Source organism: Mus musculus, chromosome 18 (assembly GCF_000001635.26).
Source record: "Mus musculus strain C57BL/6J chromosome 18, GRCm38.p6 C57BL/6J".
In the NCBI taxonomy this organism is placed as follows: Eukaryota; Metazoa; Chordata; class Mammalia; order Rodentia; family Muridae; genus Mus; species Mus musculus.
The window spans coordinates 61,711,706-61,729,406 of NC_000084.6; the positions used below are offsets into that span (position 1 = coordinate 61,711,706).

Below are 17,701 nucleotides of genomic sequence, written 5' to 3' on the forward strand. Positions count from 1 at the left end.
AGAACTCCTAAAATTGCAGTTTGTCCTAGTTTCCTGTCAAGGACAGCTAGTAACTCCAAAATAGACACGGCTCGTTTCTCATTGTTTCCATCTGTCAACCTTGTAGTAATGAGGGCAGGAGGGGGCAAACGCCAACTGTGGAATTTCACTGCTTATTAAATTTACAATATTCGCCTAGTGGAGGAGTAAAATAATGCCTTGCCAAGAGAATCTTCTGACTTCAGAAGGTGCTGGGAACAAACCCTGGTTCTCTGGGAGAGCAGCCAGAGCGTTCTTCACCAGAGTCATGTCCCAGCCCCCAGGAAGCAGTACTTTTAAAGTGTACCCACATGGTGGTTTACAACCCTCTCTAACTCCTATTCCAGGGGATCTGACATCCTCTTCTGGATGTCAGGCACCAGGTGTGCACACAGGACACACACGGAGATAAAACATGCGCACAAGATAGTCATAACTGCTTTCTAAATGTGGATATTTACAGTGCCCTCACATTACACCTTACACCACCCCAAGCCTGACCTTTGCCCAAGTGGTTAGATCTGGCGGAGATGGTGGGGACCAAAGCCAGATGGCTTCATTTAAACACACTTACTCATGAGGGTCCCTCCTGAAAATGACTGGAGGTCTGAGACTAGACTATGCCACCTCAGAATAGTCTGTGGTATGTATTGAGCTGATAGTATTTTGGGAAACTGCAATCATGAGAGAACTCGAGAGGTGTTTTTCTCTTTTTTAATACAGAAGTTGAAAATCTGTATACCTGTATATTTACAATTTCCAGTTTTATGTATCAAAGGGCCTCCCAGACAATGTCTACAAGACCACCTTTATTCATTATAGCTTTCTCTGCTCTTCCAGTTTCTAGGAGACCTAAGCCCTGTCCTGTGGATGAGGGTGGGATCTAAGCACCAATTTTCTGACAGTCTCAGATTTTGTGGGATTCTTGTATTTATGTGGACAACAGATTTTGGTTCTTCTAGTGACCCAGTTGGTGCCAGTTTAATTTGTAGTCCAGTCAAAGTCTGTAGAAGGGCTGTCTCTGAGTCTAGTCCTAGAATAGACATCTTTAAGCTCCAGAAGCAGCAGAATGGGTGATGTTATAGAATCCATAGACCTTCCCAGGGAGAAGTCACTCCATCTCTTAAGAGATTAATAAAGGGAAAGATCCTTTAACCCAGGCCGTCCTGCCTGCCTGGCAGAATTATGCTAAGAGATTCAGACGGCTGCTTTTGCCAAATTCTACCTAGTATTTTTCCTAAGCAAGTTTATTTACATCAATTTCTCATTCCCATTTTCTCCTATATAAGACCTCTTATGCTAAAACCTTTATCAAGTTTACCTTGTGTATTATTCGCGCATTAAGGTATTTACTGGGCAAATCTTTTACACATCATCAGTTATTGAGACTTAAACTATACGGGTTCATAGAATTTACAAGGATAATACATAAGTGGATGTACATACAAACAAGGCCTAAGGCGGATACAGAAACGAGGAAACAAAGCTTGCCAGGGCTGGGAGCTGTAGAGAGCTTACCTGGCATTCATGAGACCTTGCATCCAATCCCCAATGCTCTAAAAACCCAAGTTTTGTTGTTGTGAGAGGTAGTAACTTGTCAGCCCCTATGACGGGGAAAAAAGGCACGCATCAGCCTTATTTAATGAGAAATTGTTAAGAGTCCAGAATTTTTGTTTTCTCCCCATATAATCTAATATAGGATCCCAGAGCCAATCTGACGAAGGCCAAGAATCAGGGCTGGTAGAACCAGCCACTGTAGGTAATTAGCTATACGAATGTTATTTGGGTCATTTGCTGTTGGCGCTGCCTAAAATTGCTTCATACCCAAGGAGCTGTAAAAATAGCTCCTTACGTAGAAGGGAAGATGCTCTGTGGTATCCACATTTACCTGGCAAGCACAGGCTTCTCTCAGATCCTCCGCTGCCGGGTCCACCTGTCACCAATTGCCATGGAGGCAGATATTGTTTCACTGGCACTAACAGAGCTGGCTTCATAGGTGAGCATGCTTCCAAGTCTGTCTCCTGCTTCATGGTGGGGTAGCCCAATGTATTGGGGTGTGATGGTGGCGTTAGCCATGTTTCCTACATGGGTGGGTAACAAGGCCTAGAGCAAGAGAAGAGTCCTGACCCTGAGGTATCCATGGAGGATTTAACTGTCACCAACTTGAATGACAAGACACACCACCATACTTTATACTATGTGACATGTGTGGTCCCGTAGGAGCGCTTGGTGCTGCTCCCCGAACCCTAAGCCAGTCATGAATAGATGACCCAGATCATCAACACCCAGCCATGCACATAGCCACCAAGGCTGTGCTGTCTTCATAGTACCACTTGCATCCCAATGGACTCTGGAGACAGGGTCACCCACATTGCTCATCTACAGGGACTATATCCTTCCTTATGTGATCCTGTTGGACAAGACCTTCTAGACTACTCATGAAGCTCCTGAGCAAGCTACAGCCTCACCACGGCCAACTGTTAACATCAAGGGGAACCTGTGCCATGTTGCCTGGGACTTCCCATAAGACATGCCTGCTGCTGCATCCTTCTCCCTGGAGAAGAGTTAGGAGCTGCCCGATGGCCAGGTCATTGTTACTGGCAAGAACCAACTCTGCTGCCCCCAGGGGTTCTTCCACCTTTCTTTCTGGGTGTGGGATACGATGAACTTACCTTCCATTCCATCTCTAAGTGTGATGTCAATGTCAGCAAAGACTTCAGTGCCAACCCAGTGCTGTCTGTCTGGTGGTGACCCCATGAACTCAGGCACTGGTTCCTACAAGATGCAGATCACTCCTCTGGCTTCCAGGACCATGAAAATCAACATCCTTGCTCCCCCAGTACAAGTGTGGATGGACAGGTGCACCTTAGCCTTACTGTCCATCTTCCAGGAGATACATACAGTTCACCAAGGAAGAACACAAGGAATATGGCCCTTCCTCTGTGCACTGCAAATGATTTTAGGTGGACAGGGTTGGAGCTATACCACACCTTTTCTTAACAAAACATATGCAGAACTGAGAGAACTTTGGTCTTTTTGTCAATAATAAATATACAAAAAAATTTCTTTTTCTTGGTGCTTTTGACTCAGGATTTAAAAACTGGAATGGTGAAGGTGACAGCAACTGCTTTACAATGCGCCCGAGGACTCTGATTGTATTCATTTTTGTTGTTGCTGCTATGAAGTCTCTTGTCCTCTCCAACCCAGAAAGGAGGATAGCCTGGTTCATTCTGAGTCCATGCAAGGGAGGCAATTACTTTTGTGTAAATTATAAACTGTAAAAAATATTATCCACCTTAATATTTTGTTTTTATTTTTGAATTGACAGCCATCATGCCAAGTCCCCAAAGTCTATTTCTCCAACTTGAGATGTATGGAGGCTTTTAGTCTCTCTGGGATTGAGTTGTATTGTCACGGCAACCAGGGCTTGCCTGTTCTTAGACTCGAGACCAGTTTAGTAATAAATATATTCACCTTACCAACAAGAAAGGAAGACTGGCTGGCCTGACCCTTTAGCCCTTCCAAAAGGGACCAGAAAGGGGTGTGAGTGTGACCCTGGCAAGGACTACAAGCATGAGATAGGAGTCTTAGGAAATCTCTCTACACGCCAGCCCACATGACTTAAACATATACAAGGGTAAGGCATCGTCATCTACGTACCTAAACGTCAAACCAATCCCTACCTTTTCCCTCTTCCCAAAATATAAGATACAAGGTGCTGCACTAATTCCAGCAGTTAGATGAAAACACAGGTAAGAAGATTTTGGATTCAATCATCAGAGTACCAATTTAAATGATTTTTGTAAACATTTTGATAAAGGCCACGACACGTGTCCTATTGTTCAAATGCCTAGTGGCAGGACTCCCGATGAGACCAAACAGGTCACACAAACCCAATAAGACGCTGTAGAGATACAGCCAATGTGACTAAATCCGAAACGGAGCACACGAAGGACTCGTGTATAATACAAACCAGCTTAATAAATAAAGGAGACATAGGTGCCTGACTCTGGGAGAAGGTTTGGTTCCAGTGACCTGTTCAGAGTCTTCTCTGAGACTCTACTGCCACTTCCACTTGCGCAAGTCTAATGGTGCGGCCATGAAGTTTGTAGCCATCTTGCCGAACTAATGCCACGGTGCCAGGCTGTACCCCAACACCTGCTGGCATGTGACAGATGAGTTCATGCTCGTGAGGGTCGTATTTGTCACCGATGGGTGTCATTTTCTCTAGGCCATGCTTGGTAAATACGCTTTTCAGTCTGGCTTCTAGCAGGGACAGCCCTTGGAAGACTTTTTCCAGAGTGCGCCTGTGGTCCTCAGGTTCTGCCCCTTCTGAACAGCACTTGGCAGTCTTCTCCAAAATGTCTGCCACCTCCACCAGGTCCTTGCAGAAGCTCTGGATCCCTACACAGAAACCAAACACAGGGCTGAGATCAATGCTGACCTCAGGGGCAGAATCTGGAGAAGGCCCAGGGAAGTGGCCGGTACACTTTATTCCTAGCATTTCTGAGAGGGGGACGGCTGTCACACAGGACTCGGGGGCTCAGCTTAAGCATCCCAGCTCCACTGACAAGTCAGTGCCTTTTTTGCAAAGTGTGTCCTTTAGGAGACAGCCAGCTATCTCCGGGAATCCTACTGGGAAACTGGGAAATTACAACTTGACTAAGTAAGTCTACGTAAACAGACTAAAAGCAGGTTTATCTGAGTTGTGCAGGGGCCATTCTCAAGAGGTAAGATAGGAAGATTTCATTGGGAGGCCATGGGTTGGGAATACCGAACAGAAAAAACATTATGCTAAAGCTGCCAAGAGCCACTTGTTCTTGAGGCTGGCTAGATAGGAAGGTATGGCGCACCTATAGCTGAGGCAAGTTTCCTTCCTATGGACAGGGACCTAGACTAGCCACATGTAAGCAATAGAAAAACACTGACTGAGGGATCTGAGAAAGCTGACCAGAACATGGCAGGCTAGAGGAGCAAGGAACAGTGGGAACCTGACTGGAGCTAGTTCAACAGCAGTGGTATTAGCCCCGTGCCTGCTGACTTACAGGCATGCACATGGGCCCGTAAGGAAGGAATGGACCCGAGTGCCACGTGAAGCAGTGTGGCATCATCCAGTGTTGAGTAGGAGGGGGCAGGAGAGAGAGAGGGTGAGCAGAGGTGCTTCAGAGAAACAAGCCCCGACTGAGAGCGGACTGTGGGTTTTCAGAGCTGCCTATCATGCTCAAGCCCGCCGCTCTGAGCATGTGTGAGTGCTCGGCCACTGAGCGGCATCTCTAGCCCTCTGGCACAAGTGTGAGAGCAGCAAGCTTCTGTGCTGACCTGCGTGCTGCCAGGGGAGACCATGCTTCTAAGTCAGTGAAGCAGTGGAAATCTGGCTAAACAGAAGCCCAAGTTCTTCTTGCTACACCAAGGCCCAGTCTCTGACTGCATTGTCACCATTGCATTGGGATTATTTTGTGTGTGCTGTGTGCATATGCTTTCCTGTGTGTGCACACCAGTAAAGTCAGCACAGGTCAACACTGGATGGTTTGCTCTCGGGTTTTCACAGTCTTCTATTGGACAAAGACATTTCAGCCAAACCGGGTGCTCTGTGAGCCTGTCTCCTCCCCGCCAGCACTGGGGTTAGTTACACGCCTGACCTTCTTTTTCATAGGAATTCTGGGTATCCCAACTGAGCCCTTCAGGCTTGCAAGCAAATTACCCACGGAACCATCTCCTCAGTTCCAATTTATTACATTATTTTAATAGGTAGTAATCTCTTGGAAAAAAGAATCTTGTGACCAAGAAGAGAGAGCACAAAATTAAACTATGCATGCAAGGAGGTGAGACACTTGTCATGATTTATCTGTTAAAAATGCTCTACTTTCTGCCAGGCACAGTAGTTCACCATCTTTGGGAGGCAGAGACAGGACTCTGTTAAGTTCCAAGGCCAGCCTCAAACTGGTCTACATAGAGGGTTCCAGAATAAGCAGGGCCTCATAGAGAGACCCTGTCTCAAAAGACAAAAACAAAAAAGACCAAAAACCCACTGTACATTTCTTTTCTCTTCATGAGCATCCAAAAACCCTTTGGCTTCCTAAGTATCTCTGGTTACCAGGAAGAAATTCCCTCTGCTAATGACTGTTATGGACTCTTTGGCTAGATACATTTTAGGATAATAAACTGGCTAGCAATTGCTAACATGAGTTTGTTCCCAGATGTCTTACCATCTATTTCTCGAGTAAACTGATAATAACTAGCTCTAACTCAAAGCTTGATTTCTGGTGTCCATCCGTCTTGCTCATCAAGCAGGTGGAACATCAGAAGTTCCCCCCTTGCTAAAACTGTGCTATTTGCAACAGACATTTCCGTAACTCAGCAGCCAACAACTGCCTTCTGTAAAAGGCCACACAGGAAGCATTTTAGGCTTTGTGGGACAAGAGGCAAAAGCCAAGGACTTTATGTTCTGTAGGTAAAGAGAAAACAAGTTTATATGGATTAAAAAAAATCATAACATTTAAAACTGTAACTATTACCTGGCTATGGTTTGCTGAGCCTTGCTTGCTATAGGTAGGGGTAGGGGTGTGTGTGTGTGTGTGTCTGTCTGTCTCTCTCATTTTAGCTTCCTTCAGGCTGTTCTATAAATCACCAACTTGCGGAGTACTGACAGCAACTAAGACTTCTTGTTCATAGCAGTGCAGACTTTCCCTGTGGTTACAGACCAATGCTGCTTACAGCAAGCAAACTTTAGCACTGTTCTTTGAATTCTCCTTTGAATGTCTTAAAGATTCACTAGTTTATTTTTGACAGAAAAGGTTGTGTACAGACTAAAATGTTAAACATTTACCAATTGTACATGCTTAGAAAAGCAAAGGCCAGCATTATCATAGCGATGGTAACATGACATTATTCCCATGAACAGCAGAGAAGGTCTGTGGGGATAGTGGGAGGAGGAATGAGATCAGTTAAGGACTCAGACATATTTCTACTTACTCTCAGTTTACAAAGGTCCCCTTCAACCAAACTTACTCATTTGTGAATCATCCCTTACCAAATATCTTCGCGTCTTCCACACATCTCTGGGTTCTTCTCCTTATGTTTTCACAATCAGCGACAGCTCTCTGGTATCTCAGCTAAACATCAAAAGCAAAATCAAAGGATGAGAAACCACCCGGAAAGAATGCTTTTACTTTATAAATCTCATGCTTCTAACAGTGACATGGCTCTCAGCATGTACAAAGGCTCCAATAAAAACCAATAGTGTGAGGCTGGCTGCTCTCCAAGCTACCAAAGAGGCAATCTACTTACTCTTCAGTGGCTTGTACGTAATTCTGACTAGCTTCAGCCCATCACTTTCAAGTTCATTATTCAGAGAAAAGTTTCCAATTTAGGCAACACTGCCAAGCTTTCCTTCATTAATCTGAACTCTAATATGACTTAGTAAGTTTGAAAACTTATCACCCATTTCCAGGCAGTTCTCAGCCGGTTTAGTTCTCTTCTTGCTTGTAATCCCTGGTTTCTTTAACCGCTCTCCTAAGACACACTTCCCAGCACCCTTTGGCCCTGAGGGGCGGCTCTTCTGCTTTGTAATCCTTCTGCTTTATTGGTCTCTTCTCAAAGTGCTCAGTCTTGACCGTGTCCAGGAAGCCAGATGCCCTCTGACTAGTAGAGTACAAAGAGCCAACACACCCAACAAATATTTACTCTCTATCACCTGACTGGCACCACACGCATCACCTTTACCCTGGCAAGCCATCAGCTATCTAAATGCTGGATACAAGAGGGAGCCAAAAGGCTCTCTCATCCTTAGCCATGAGACACTTTAAAAACCACAGACCTTTTTTCTTTTTTTGGCCTAATGGGCCCAGTGGAGGAAGAGGTTAAAGAGCCATTTTAGAGGAAAATCTATTTGAAAAAAGACACACACACAAAACTTCGCTTGAACATTTAAAGCAGAGAAGAGACATAAACAACAAATGATATAAAGTCTACTACTCACGGTTAAATCCTGGACTTCCTTTTCCAGTTTAACAGCTTTGAGCCTTAAGGCCTGCTCAGCAAGGGAGGGTCCCAGTCCATCAGGAGGGTCCTCGGAACTGCAGTCTTCCCCAGCAGTTCTTTGGGTGGCAGTGCTGAATGGGTGGAGCCATCCCCTAAGAGGGTGGGGCCGGGCAGTGGCACACAAATACAAAACCACAACGGTTAGTGCCCCAAGCACCCACACTGAAACTCAGTTTTCAATCAGTCTTGTAGACAAACGAAGTCCTTCCTAGGCATTTTTCTGCTTCATCTGCGTCAGGTTTTTAATCACCCAGTACCTGAAACGCGACTAGATTTTAAAGTGCTCTTAAAAGCAATAGCTCTAAGGTGAGAAAAACAGCCCAGCAGTTAAGAGCACTGGCTGTTCTCCCAGAAGACCTGGATTTAATTCCACGCATTCCATATGGCAGCTCACAACCACCTGTAACTCCAGTTCTCGAGGATCTTAATGCCTTTTGGCTTCTGTGGGCAGCAGACATGCAGGTGGTGTACAGACATAATGTAGGCAAAACTCTCATACACTTAAAGTTTATCAGTATGTAGTAGTAGTTGTCATGCCATGGAATTTACCATTTAAACTGTACAACTGAAACATTTTTACTATGTCTAAAATCACATTGTCAGAACATCTTTGTCACCGTAAAAACAAGGTCTGTCCTTAGTATATCACTTACCATCTCCTCTTAAATCGTTTGCCCCAGGTAAGCCTGACAGCATTATGTTCTACAGACATGTCTTTTATGGATGCTTAGTGTCAACAAAACCATAACAGATGGTCACTTGGACGCAGCTTCTCACTTAGAATGTGTTTCAGATTCATTCATGTATTTGTAATACAGATAAAAATACTAACAAGTTTTTTTTTAATTAAAAGGAATAGGGATACAGTGAATTAACTGACAAGTAGAAAATATTAGGTTACACAGGAATTTAGGCTGAGACAGGGAGATCTAGGGGATAGGTTTAGTTAATCTCAGTAGGAGCAGTCCCTGTAGGAGCAGTCATTAAGTCATAAATATCCAGAGGGGAGAAGCTACGGTGGACATCTTCCGCACACACTGTCAAAACTCACACTCAGTCCCCAGAGGAAGGCTTTGCCATGACCCTGAACCTCACAGAAGGCAGGCGGCTTTGCCATTCCTCCATGGGCCTGAGGCTCCGGGGTCTTTGATATGATCAGCTGATGTCACCACAGTCACTATGGACTTTAATCTCTCTCAGGGTTTTCTCTTTTCCCTACATCTCCATTTCGTATTTCTCAATGTTCAGGATGAATTTTCACTCCTGGTCCAGTGGCAGTTTGCTGCGGTACTCAGCACCAGACAGACAGCAGTAAAGCTGCCATCTTTTGCTGTTCGCCTTTTGGCTACTCCATGCTAGTGCTCCCACCCTGTCCCTTTGGGCTGCCTTCTTGCACTCAGGTGCTACATAGTCCTTGTGGGAATCTGTCTCGGCCTCCTCATGCCTGGAGACAGGCTCTTCATTGGATCCATGGACCTTTACAGGCCTCGAAGGTACCCAAAGTGGCTGATCTGCACCTTCAGGAAAAACACAAACATATCCTCACCCCCACATTAGCACAGGCCAGATCATTCTCCTGCCATGATGTCTTTCCATAGCACCTTAGGTTTTACTACTCTGTCCTTTAGTGACCAGTGTCATTCTGCGCAGTGAGGTTATCTACTATACAATTAAAATTTTTAATGTAAACGAGGCCTTCTTTAGGTAACTGGGTCAGGGTAGAGCTCTACCCTTTTAGTTGTTTGCTGTTTGAGACATCTGTGGGATCTTTCTACAATAGCCTGTCCCTGGGGGTTATAAGGAATGCTTGTGTTGTGAGCCGGTTTATGTTGGGCACAAAAGTTTTAAATGCAGACAATGTATAAAAGGGAATTATTTGCCACCTAAAGATGCTGTGGATAGTTCAAAATGGCAAATGCTGCAATGCAGTGAGCAGTGTGGTATGCTCTGCAGCCTCCTGTGTGAAGAGAGGCATGAACAATCGAGAATAGGTATCAGCATTAAACATGCACAAACTGTATTTCCCAAAGGAAGTTACATGAGTAACATTCATCTGCCAGAGAGCACTGTGATGTAACCCCCTGGGGCTAACACTTCATGTGTGACAGGTGGAAAAGGAACCCAGTGCCCTGCTTAACCCCTTCCCTAGCCAGTCCTGTGCAGATGGCAATTTACTGTATAAAGAGACGGCATTCAGAAGATACAGAGCATAAAGGCCTTGTATTAAGCCAGACTACGCAGCAGTAGGGAAGCAGAGCAGGGATCCTGAGACCAAGGCGTTTCTCATACACCACCTTCAGCCAATGGCAGAGGGAGACCTCAGTGTCACCAAATATGACAAACACAGCAAGAGTTCTGGGTCCTACATAAAAGACGGGTGTAACTTTTGATCCAGGCTTGTAGCGCCTCCAAGGCTTGCATTATTGTACATTATTATACAGGGGTGTTGTCACTGTGAACACTGATGGGAAAAGAAGCAATGGCCCAGCAGCAGGCGATGGCAGTCCTGCTGCAGGGATCCACTGCCCTCTGCGTGACTTTGTGGCTCGTAACCCTGTAACAGCCTCCATTTACCCCATTTCTTTCTTTCTTTCTTTAATAACAAAGATAGGGTGTTCCGGGGACTACTGGACTGTTCTGTGTTTGGCCTGTAATTGTTTTCCACCAAAGCAATAGTTGCAGTGAATACCTCATCGGATGCTGCAAAATGGCCAATTATTTAGAGACCAGTTTCTCTGATAGTCAAGTGGTCTAGGAGAAAAATTTTCCATCGCGGGTGTGCCTGGTAGTACTGACGGGGGCTGCTAGTGAAAACAGCCTGTCAAGGACTACCTAGCATTGATGGGGCTGCAATGTTTTTACCGTGACTTCACAGTTTCTCAAAATCTCTAAGTACTGAAATATAACTGCCTATCTCTAGAATCTATGTGTCCCATACTTCTTATACCCAACACTTAGACTTGCACGCCCTCTCGCCCTTTGTTCCTTTAGCTTTATGTCTTTCTCATCTTTTCCTTCTTTATCTTTTTCTACCTTTCTCCCCGTTTACCTGCATAAGCACACTTTCTCGTGGAAATGGTCCCTCATCTGACCAATAAGAGTTTCCCAAAGTCACTGTCCACGTCCCTGGTTGGGCGCCAATTGCTGCATCCAAATGGCTCCAGGAACAGATGACTGGGGTGGTCAGAGCGTGAAGAGGAGACAGAAAGCTGGGATCAGCTAATCAATCAGGTCTCCTGGCTGGAGAAACCTCAGCACCCTGGGAGCTTTGATTATATATAGTTTAGTATTCAGACTGAACAGTTATTACATACAGCTGAACAAGGAGGTGGGATTACTACACACAGATAAACAAGGAGGCAGAGCTTATGGTATGCAGCTGGGTCAAGGGGGCAGGTTTAGTTAATCTTAGTAGACATAAACTCTCCAGGGGAACAGTCAACATCAAGGGGTGTGTGTGAAAGCTATAGTAGACCTTTTCTGCACTTCCACTGTTAACTGTTGGGGCATACAATGTGAAGGTGTATCCCTGTATATTCAATTGTTAAATTCCGTACTAGCAGAGTGTATCGCCCATCACTAGGTCTTCTATTTTGTCAACACTCACCTTCCTTACTTGCTGATTTGCTTTAATAAAGGGCCGTAGCTAGGCAGGAAGTGGAGGGTGGAATTTCCATGCAGAGAAAGGGTTTCTAGGAGAAGCCAGTGGACATGGAGGGAACAGGACAGACTATAGTGGGACAAAGGTACACACACACCTGGCCACAGATGAGGCCAGGATTAGGCAGGTTAAGAAGATGAGCTAGCTGGGAGATTACCCAGGCAAAAGGCCTAAGCTATAAAATATTAAAAAGACTCCAACTGGTGGGTCTGTGAAAGTCCCATTGTAGTTAACACTAGCACTCTGTTCCTCCATGTTACGATGACTGTGGAGTTTTGGGGATGGCTGGTCTCTGTCAACACAGGCAAGACTCAGGACTACACTCACTCAGGACTTTGTCCAGTCCCCACAATAAACCCTACTTTTAGTGATGAAAAACTCACAATGAGAGGCTTGAGGTTTAATGACTGAAAAGTTAAGCTGGGCATAGCAGCATGGGGGAGACTACCTGCAATCTCAGGTACTGGAGGCTGAGATGGGTGGATCTTTCCAGTAGCAGGTAAAAGTCTGCCTCAAAAGAACACCAACACCACCACCACCACCACCACCACCACCACCACCACCACCCCCCCCCCCTCAACCAAAACCAAAAGAAACACTCAGAGCTGGCATTCTGTTGAGCCAGGATATTTAGCACACAAATTCATACAAAGTAACAGGGTTCTGGTTTAAACTCTTTTATCTTACAGAAGTGGGAAATGGGTAAAAGGAATTCAGTTAGGCTTAGCTAAGACTTCGTGACCACACGCTGTAAGGCTTTTTAAGGAGGGAGGAGAATCTGTACCATGAAAGAGAAATTCTGACTGGGATAGTCTATGGACTAAACAGGTCACTAAGATAGAATCTCGTTTTAGTCAATTGGGTTTTGTTCAACTAATGTAATCTAAAATATCGCACAGCTAATGAAATGGCTAAGGTCCCAACAATGGGGACATATACTCAGGATCTGCTTCCAGGATCCCTTTGGGGAACTTTCACACAGGCTTTTTAAGAAAGGACATTCCCATAAGCCATTGCCTTGCCAATGACATTTGATTGCACAAGCACAAAACATAGTCACCTCCAAAAAGGAAACATGTGACTTGTGAAGAGGCATGATGGCATTTAACATCTACACGGGCATAAATGAGCCTAGATCTTTCCCATTCTCGCCACCTAAATGAGAAAGAAAGAAACACCTCTCCTTGTAACTCCCCTATCAACTGGCCAGGGAAAGAGGCAAACTTTCTGCTCCTGACTTCCTCGACAATAGACCTTGCAATAAAACTATGTGTGTGTACCTGTCCTTGGCTTCTCTGGGCATAGGGAACTGAGCCCTTGCACCTGGTATTACTAAAATAGTTCAGTTTAAAATAGGAATGTAGCCTAGGACCTTGTTCAGGGCAGATCCTGGAGTGTGGCAGTCCTGACTTCTAATTTAACCCCCTCCTGGATCCTGGAAATTATTTCAAGTGAAAAAACTACCAAGAGTTCTTTAAAACAAGCAGTTCATTACTTATAGGAACGGGGATGTAACTGGACGGTGGTCACTGAGATGGCAGAAATTTAAGCAAAGGTTTAAGGGGGTGGGGTGTGTGGGGGGTGAGGTAGAAGTCTATTTTAAAGAGAACATTCTAGGCAGAGTGCAGAGCTAGCTTGAAGACATAGGTGAGAGAATTTTCATCTCCCAGACTCTTCAGGCTGGTCTCAAATTTTATGATTGTTTGATATCCAATTCTACATGGTTCCAAATATTTGGCTCAGAAAATATAGTTATTATAGATATGTCTGGAGCAAATTACATATGGTCAAAGACCATCTCTCCTAGAAAACTACATTTATCCTGGATAAACAGAGAGCTGGTCAAAACAGGGCCAATTTAAAGAGAAAAGTCATTGCTCAGAACAGTTCCTCCTTCAGACGAAACTAATGTTTATATTTCCTTACCTCACCCAACAAACTGCCAAAGGTTTGAAAACAAACCACCCTGCCCTAAGCAACAAATGCAACATCTCACAGCTCTGGTATGTCAGGTGTTAGGTCAGGTGCATTAAGATTTAAAAAAAAAAAAAAAAAAAGGAGTGATAAATGGCCATGCAAATTTCCTGGATTTCCCCGCAGCTAATTTACAAGTCAGAGTTCTCTAACTCACAGTCTTTTTATTCATTCTCAGGAATGAACTAACACAAAACACCTGTTGGTGAATCACTACTGGTTCCTCGCCTGGATAACTTCCTTAAGGCTTAAGTCTGGAGGAGTTAGCAAATTTCCCTAAATTCCAGTCTCCTCAACTATTAAACGTGCAATAGTAAAAAGAACTAACCCTAGTTCTACAGCCCACTGACGACAATGGTCATTTAAAGTATCCCTAAGACTGATGGATGGCTAATACGGGAACCCATCTAGTACCTTCCTTTTACACTCGGGTAAAGAACGCCCCTGAGAAGGTGGAAAGACTGCCTGCCCTAAAACCACATGGGGTCCGGCTAAGAACCCTAAGACATACATCGCTGCAAGAAACAGGTGAAACATCCATCCCTTCAAGAATGACAAGCAGGGGCTAGGAAAGAGTCTGCTGATTCAGTCATGCCTGGGGTTCTCCCTCCTGGGACATGGCCTCGGATCCAGTCATCTTCCAAGGTAGGGGAAAGCGCGCCTATGGGCCTCAGCCTCCCTTGCAAGAGCCGCGGCGTGGACGCCGGGTCATGGGACCTGCAGGAGGCCGGTCCTCTGCGCAGCCCAGCTAACCGTCGCTTTCCTTCCCAGGGCTGCCCATCGCCGCGCTCCCGCCGCCGCCTGCCCGGCCCCGCCGCCCCTCTTACCTGCTCTCTGACATAGCCCCCGAGGCCAGGAGGCGCTGCAGCCGCTGCACCGCCCACAGCGAACGCGCCGCCATGTTCCAGAGTAGAGCGCCAACACTACGCCTGCGCACTCGAGCCGAGCCGAGAGTCCCGCCCTCCTAAAAACCACGCCCCCTAGCAGGCACGGGACTTCCGGTTTCCTGTGCGCTGCTCTGCTCTTCCGGGCATGGCGCTACTCTGCTGTCCGGTGGTGGATGTAGGCGTGAGGACGCTTGTCTCACGAAGCTCGTAGTAGGTATGGGGTCCTCGCCTCATCCTCGAGAAGCGATCGCGCGGTAGATGTAAAATGTGACCAATGCGTAAAGGAGAAGGGCACGGCGCTGCGAAAGTTTAGGGCCGAGGAGATGGCTCCCCGGGCCAAGGCGCTGGCCGCGGAGCCTCAACATCGTGGGTTCGATCCTGGGACCCACTTGGAGAGATCCGACTTCCTCAACACGTCCCCTGACTTCACTACGATCTCAGTCGTGTACGCGCCACCCACATTCAAAACCGCAAAGGACAGACTTAGAATACAAGCCGAATACTGATGGATGAAAAGTGGGAATTGTTCAGGGAGTAACGTCCTTTGTGAAGAAAGAGCCAGTGAAGAGGGATAGTGGGAAGAAAAAAAAATTCAAATATGGGGAAGGGGTATGGAAACGTGAAGACTGGAGAATTGGCGCAACCTGGTTGCATCTTCCCGTTACTCCCACGTGTTTTTCTTTTGATGGTTTGTTTTCCGACCTGTGTGTTAATGATGTATGTTGTTTCCTTTTAAAAATCTAAGCGCTCTCAGGGCAGAACTATATTGTTTAATTATGATTACAGTAATTTGACAACAGGTATAGTGACTCAGGCCTGTAATCTCAGTCACTTCCTTTTAAGGCAAGAGGATCACAAGATTGAGCCCAGCCTGAGTAACTTAGTGTGGTCATCTCAAAATACAAGAGAGCTGGGGATACAGCACAGCCAGTGGTCGAGGGCTTGCTCCTAGGACATGCTAGGCTTTTCCTCAGTATTGGAAGAAAGTCACTTTGCTGTACAGAGAAAATTGAAGGGTGTAAAAAGCGGCAGGGGAGAGCCCGCTGCTGGAAGAGCCCAGGCAAGAGAGGATAGAGTGTTTTATTCTGGTTCTTTGGAGAGGGTCTTACTAAGCAGCCCTGAACTCGTGCTTCACTCTCTTTGGTGATGGGACTGCAGTGCAGGGCATCTCATCCCTACCACCATAGTGGAGTTTCAGAGATAGCTTACAACCTGATGCAAGTCGCTGTGCGTACATCTATTTCCTTAGTATTTTCTCTTGCTGCTTCTTCTTTTATTATTTATTTATTTTGCAATTTAGAATTTGACTTTTGTGCTAGGTCTTGATCATTGATATTTTGCCCAATAAATACTTGTTAAATGAATGAAGTTGGATGATGTCAGTGAAGATATGGGTCAATTTTATTTTATTTTTTAATATGTGTGTACATCTATTTATATGGCTACACCTAGGCATGCATGCAGTCACAGGACTATTTGCAGTAGTCAAATTTTGTCTTTAAACTGTGTGGGTTCTGGGGATTGACTTCAGGGCATCAGGCTTGGTGGCAAGCACCCTTTACCTGCTGAGCCATTTCGCCAGCCCAAGATGTAGATGCATTTTCGGGTCTTGCTTGGTGTGCTGTTGCATGACTTTGATCACAGCACTAGATCTCTGTCAGTTTGAAGTCAGCCAGATCTATGTATTAAATTCTAGTCCAGCCAGAGCTACTTTTTATTTTTTCCTTAGATGGGGTTTCCCTGTGTGGTCCTGGCTGTCCTCAAACTTAGAGATCTTTCTACCTCTCTGCCTCCCAAGTGCTGGGGTTAATGTGACCTTTGTTTCTGGAAAAAAAAATAGGGGACTTGGATGAACGGGTATCTGAATGAGAAGATGGACTAGTGTTTGAGTTTAATTTTTTAAAAAGGAATGGGACATGCCCCTTCAGCACCCTAAATCCTCACCAAAATAAAGCTTACTGTTACCAAAGCAACTTGGTCAGACTTTTGTCCTCTGCCTGTTCGAGTTCCATGAACACAGACACAGTCTTCTGTATCTTTGATCTCGTCTAAGGTCCAGCTCAGATGTGATAGCTCACACACACTCTCATCTTCCTCAAGTGGTGACCTATACGAAATGCAGCTAAGATGGGGGCCGTAAACTCTTCCAAATAAGAAACTCGAGGCCCTGACCAATTTGTGAGCCTGTGTAAGGTTCCCCAGCGTGTAAGTGTTCCTAGGAATGGAACACTTGAGACTTGGGAAGGCTGAAACTTAAGTTCCCTTCAGACCTGTGGCCTGTAGTCAGAAAAACACAAAGGCACTTTAGAACACGAGTACGGGAGCTGGTGTTTGCTTTAGTGGTCATGTGTATAGTTCTTTTAGCAGCACAATTTAGACCAAGTACATACATGCACCCATATATATATATATATACAGTGTTACGTTACATACATATGTGTGCATGTGTGGGGTTTGAGACAGTCTTTGTAGCCCTGATTGGACTATAACTTATTTAGTAGATCAGGCTGACTTTGAATTTGGTGTTTACTCATATATTTATTAGGTGTAAGTGTGTTTCTGGATGGAGATCCACAAATTTGGATTTAAGAAATAAGGGTTCTAGACTCACACTGAACTACAAAAAAATAAGTTATTTTAGCTGGTCTCACAGAATCTTAGCATAAAGTACAGGCAATAAATTCCAGGGCTGGCTACTATTTAAAAAATATTTTTTAATGTTCATTTTGTGCGTGAGGTATGTGGGGAGGTAGAGGTGGGTACGAGTGCCAGTGTGTAGGCCAGAGGGCAGCTTCTGAGAGTCGGTTCTCTCCAGCCTTTCATCGTGTGGGCTCTGAGGATCAAGCTTAGGTTCTCAGGCTTGGCAGCCAGGCCCCATACATCCTGAGTCATGTTGCCAGGTTCCGACTGCACTACTTAAAAGACGAGTACAATGCAGAACTTCCTGTCCAAAAATGATTAAGGAGAAACATTTTCTAGAAGGCAAACACTAGGTGTGCTCTGAACATGGGCCTCGGGTGATAGAGGCTTATGCTAGGCAGGTGGCATGTTCTCATGTTAATGATTAATGATGCAGGGCCCCTCTTTCTTTGAGCTCAAGATCTACTTGTGGAAAAGGCAT

At 45.3% G+C, this 17,701-nt stretch overlaps 1 protein-coding gene, 1 long non-coding RNA gene and 1 pseudogene across 3 annotated transcripts; 2 read left to right on the forward strand and 1 right to left on the reverse strand.

Moving 5' to 3' along the window:
* Positions 1–718: 718 nt before the first annotated feature.
* On the reverse strand, positions 719–14,653 carry Grpel2 (GrpE-like 2, mitochondrial). Of its 2 annotated transcripts, XR_385980.4 has the most exons (5): positions 14,521–14,653; positions 7,997–8,150; positions 7,049–7,130; positions 2,691–4,422; positions 719–1,622 (listed from the first exon to the last, which is right to left on the reverse strand). XR_385980.4 is itself a non-coding variant. In NM_021296.2 (4 exons), the coding sequence occupies exons 1-4, from the start codon at positions 14,592–14,594 to the stop codon at positions 4,058–4,060; spliced, it is 675 nt and encodes a 224-aa protein (NP_067271.1). In that variant the 5' UTR covers positions 14,595–14,626; the 3' UTR covers positions 719–4,057. The 2 variants fall into 2 exon arrangements, 1 of the variants encoding a protein (NP_067271.1); NM_021296.2 differs by having other exon boundaries at positions 719–4,422; positions 14,521–14,626.
* Gm17883 (predicted gene, 17883) lies at positions 1,990–2,978 on the forward strand (annotated as a pseudogene).
* A 31-nt stretch (positions 14,654–14,684) lies between the features above and the next one.
* On the forward strand, positions 14,685–16,549 carry 1500015A07Rik (RIKEN cDNA 1500015A07 gene). Its single transcript, NR_029432.1, has one exon. It is a non-coding gene; the product is annotated as an RIKEN cDNA 1500015A07 gene (long non-coding RNA).
* Positions 16,550–17,701: the final 1,152 nt, after the last annotated feature.

Coding starts and splice junctions, on each gene's coding strand:
- Grpel2 (NM_021296.2), bottom strand. CDS start 14,594: ATGGCGGCGCGTTCGCTGTGGGCGGTGCAGCGGCTGCAGCGCCTCCTG. Junction 8,151..14,520: donor GGGGCTATGTCAGAGAGCAG/GTAAGAGGGGCG, acceptor CCACCCTCTTAG/GGGATGGCTCCACCCATTCA. Junction 7,131..7,996: donor AGGAAGTCCAGGATTTAACC/GTGAGTAGTAGA, acceptor TTTGATGTTTAG/CTGAGATACCAGAGAGCTGT.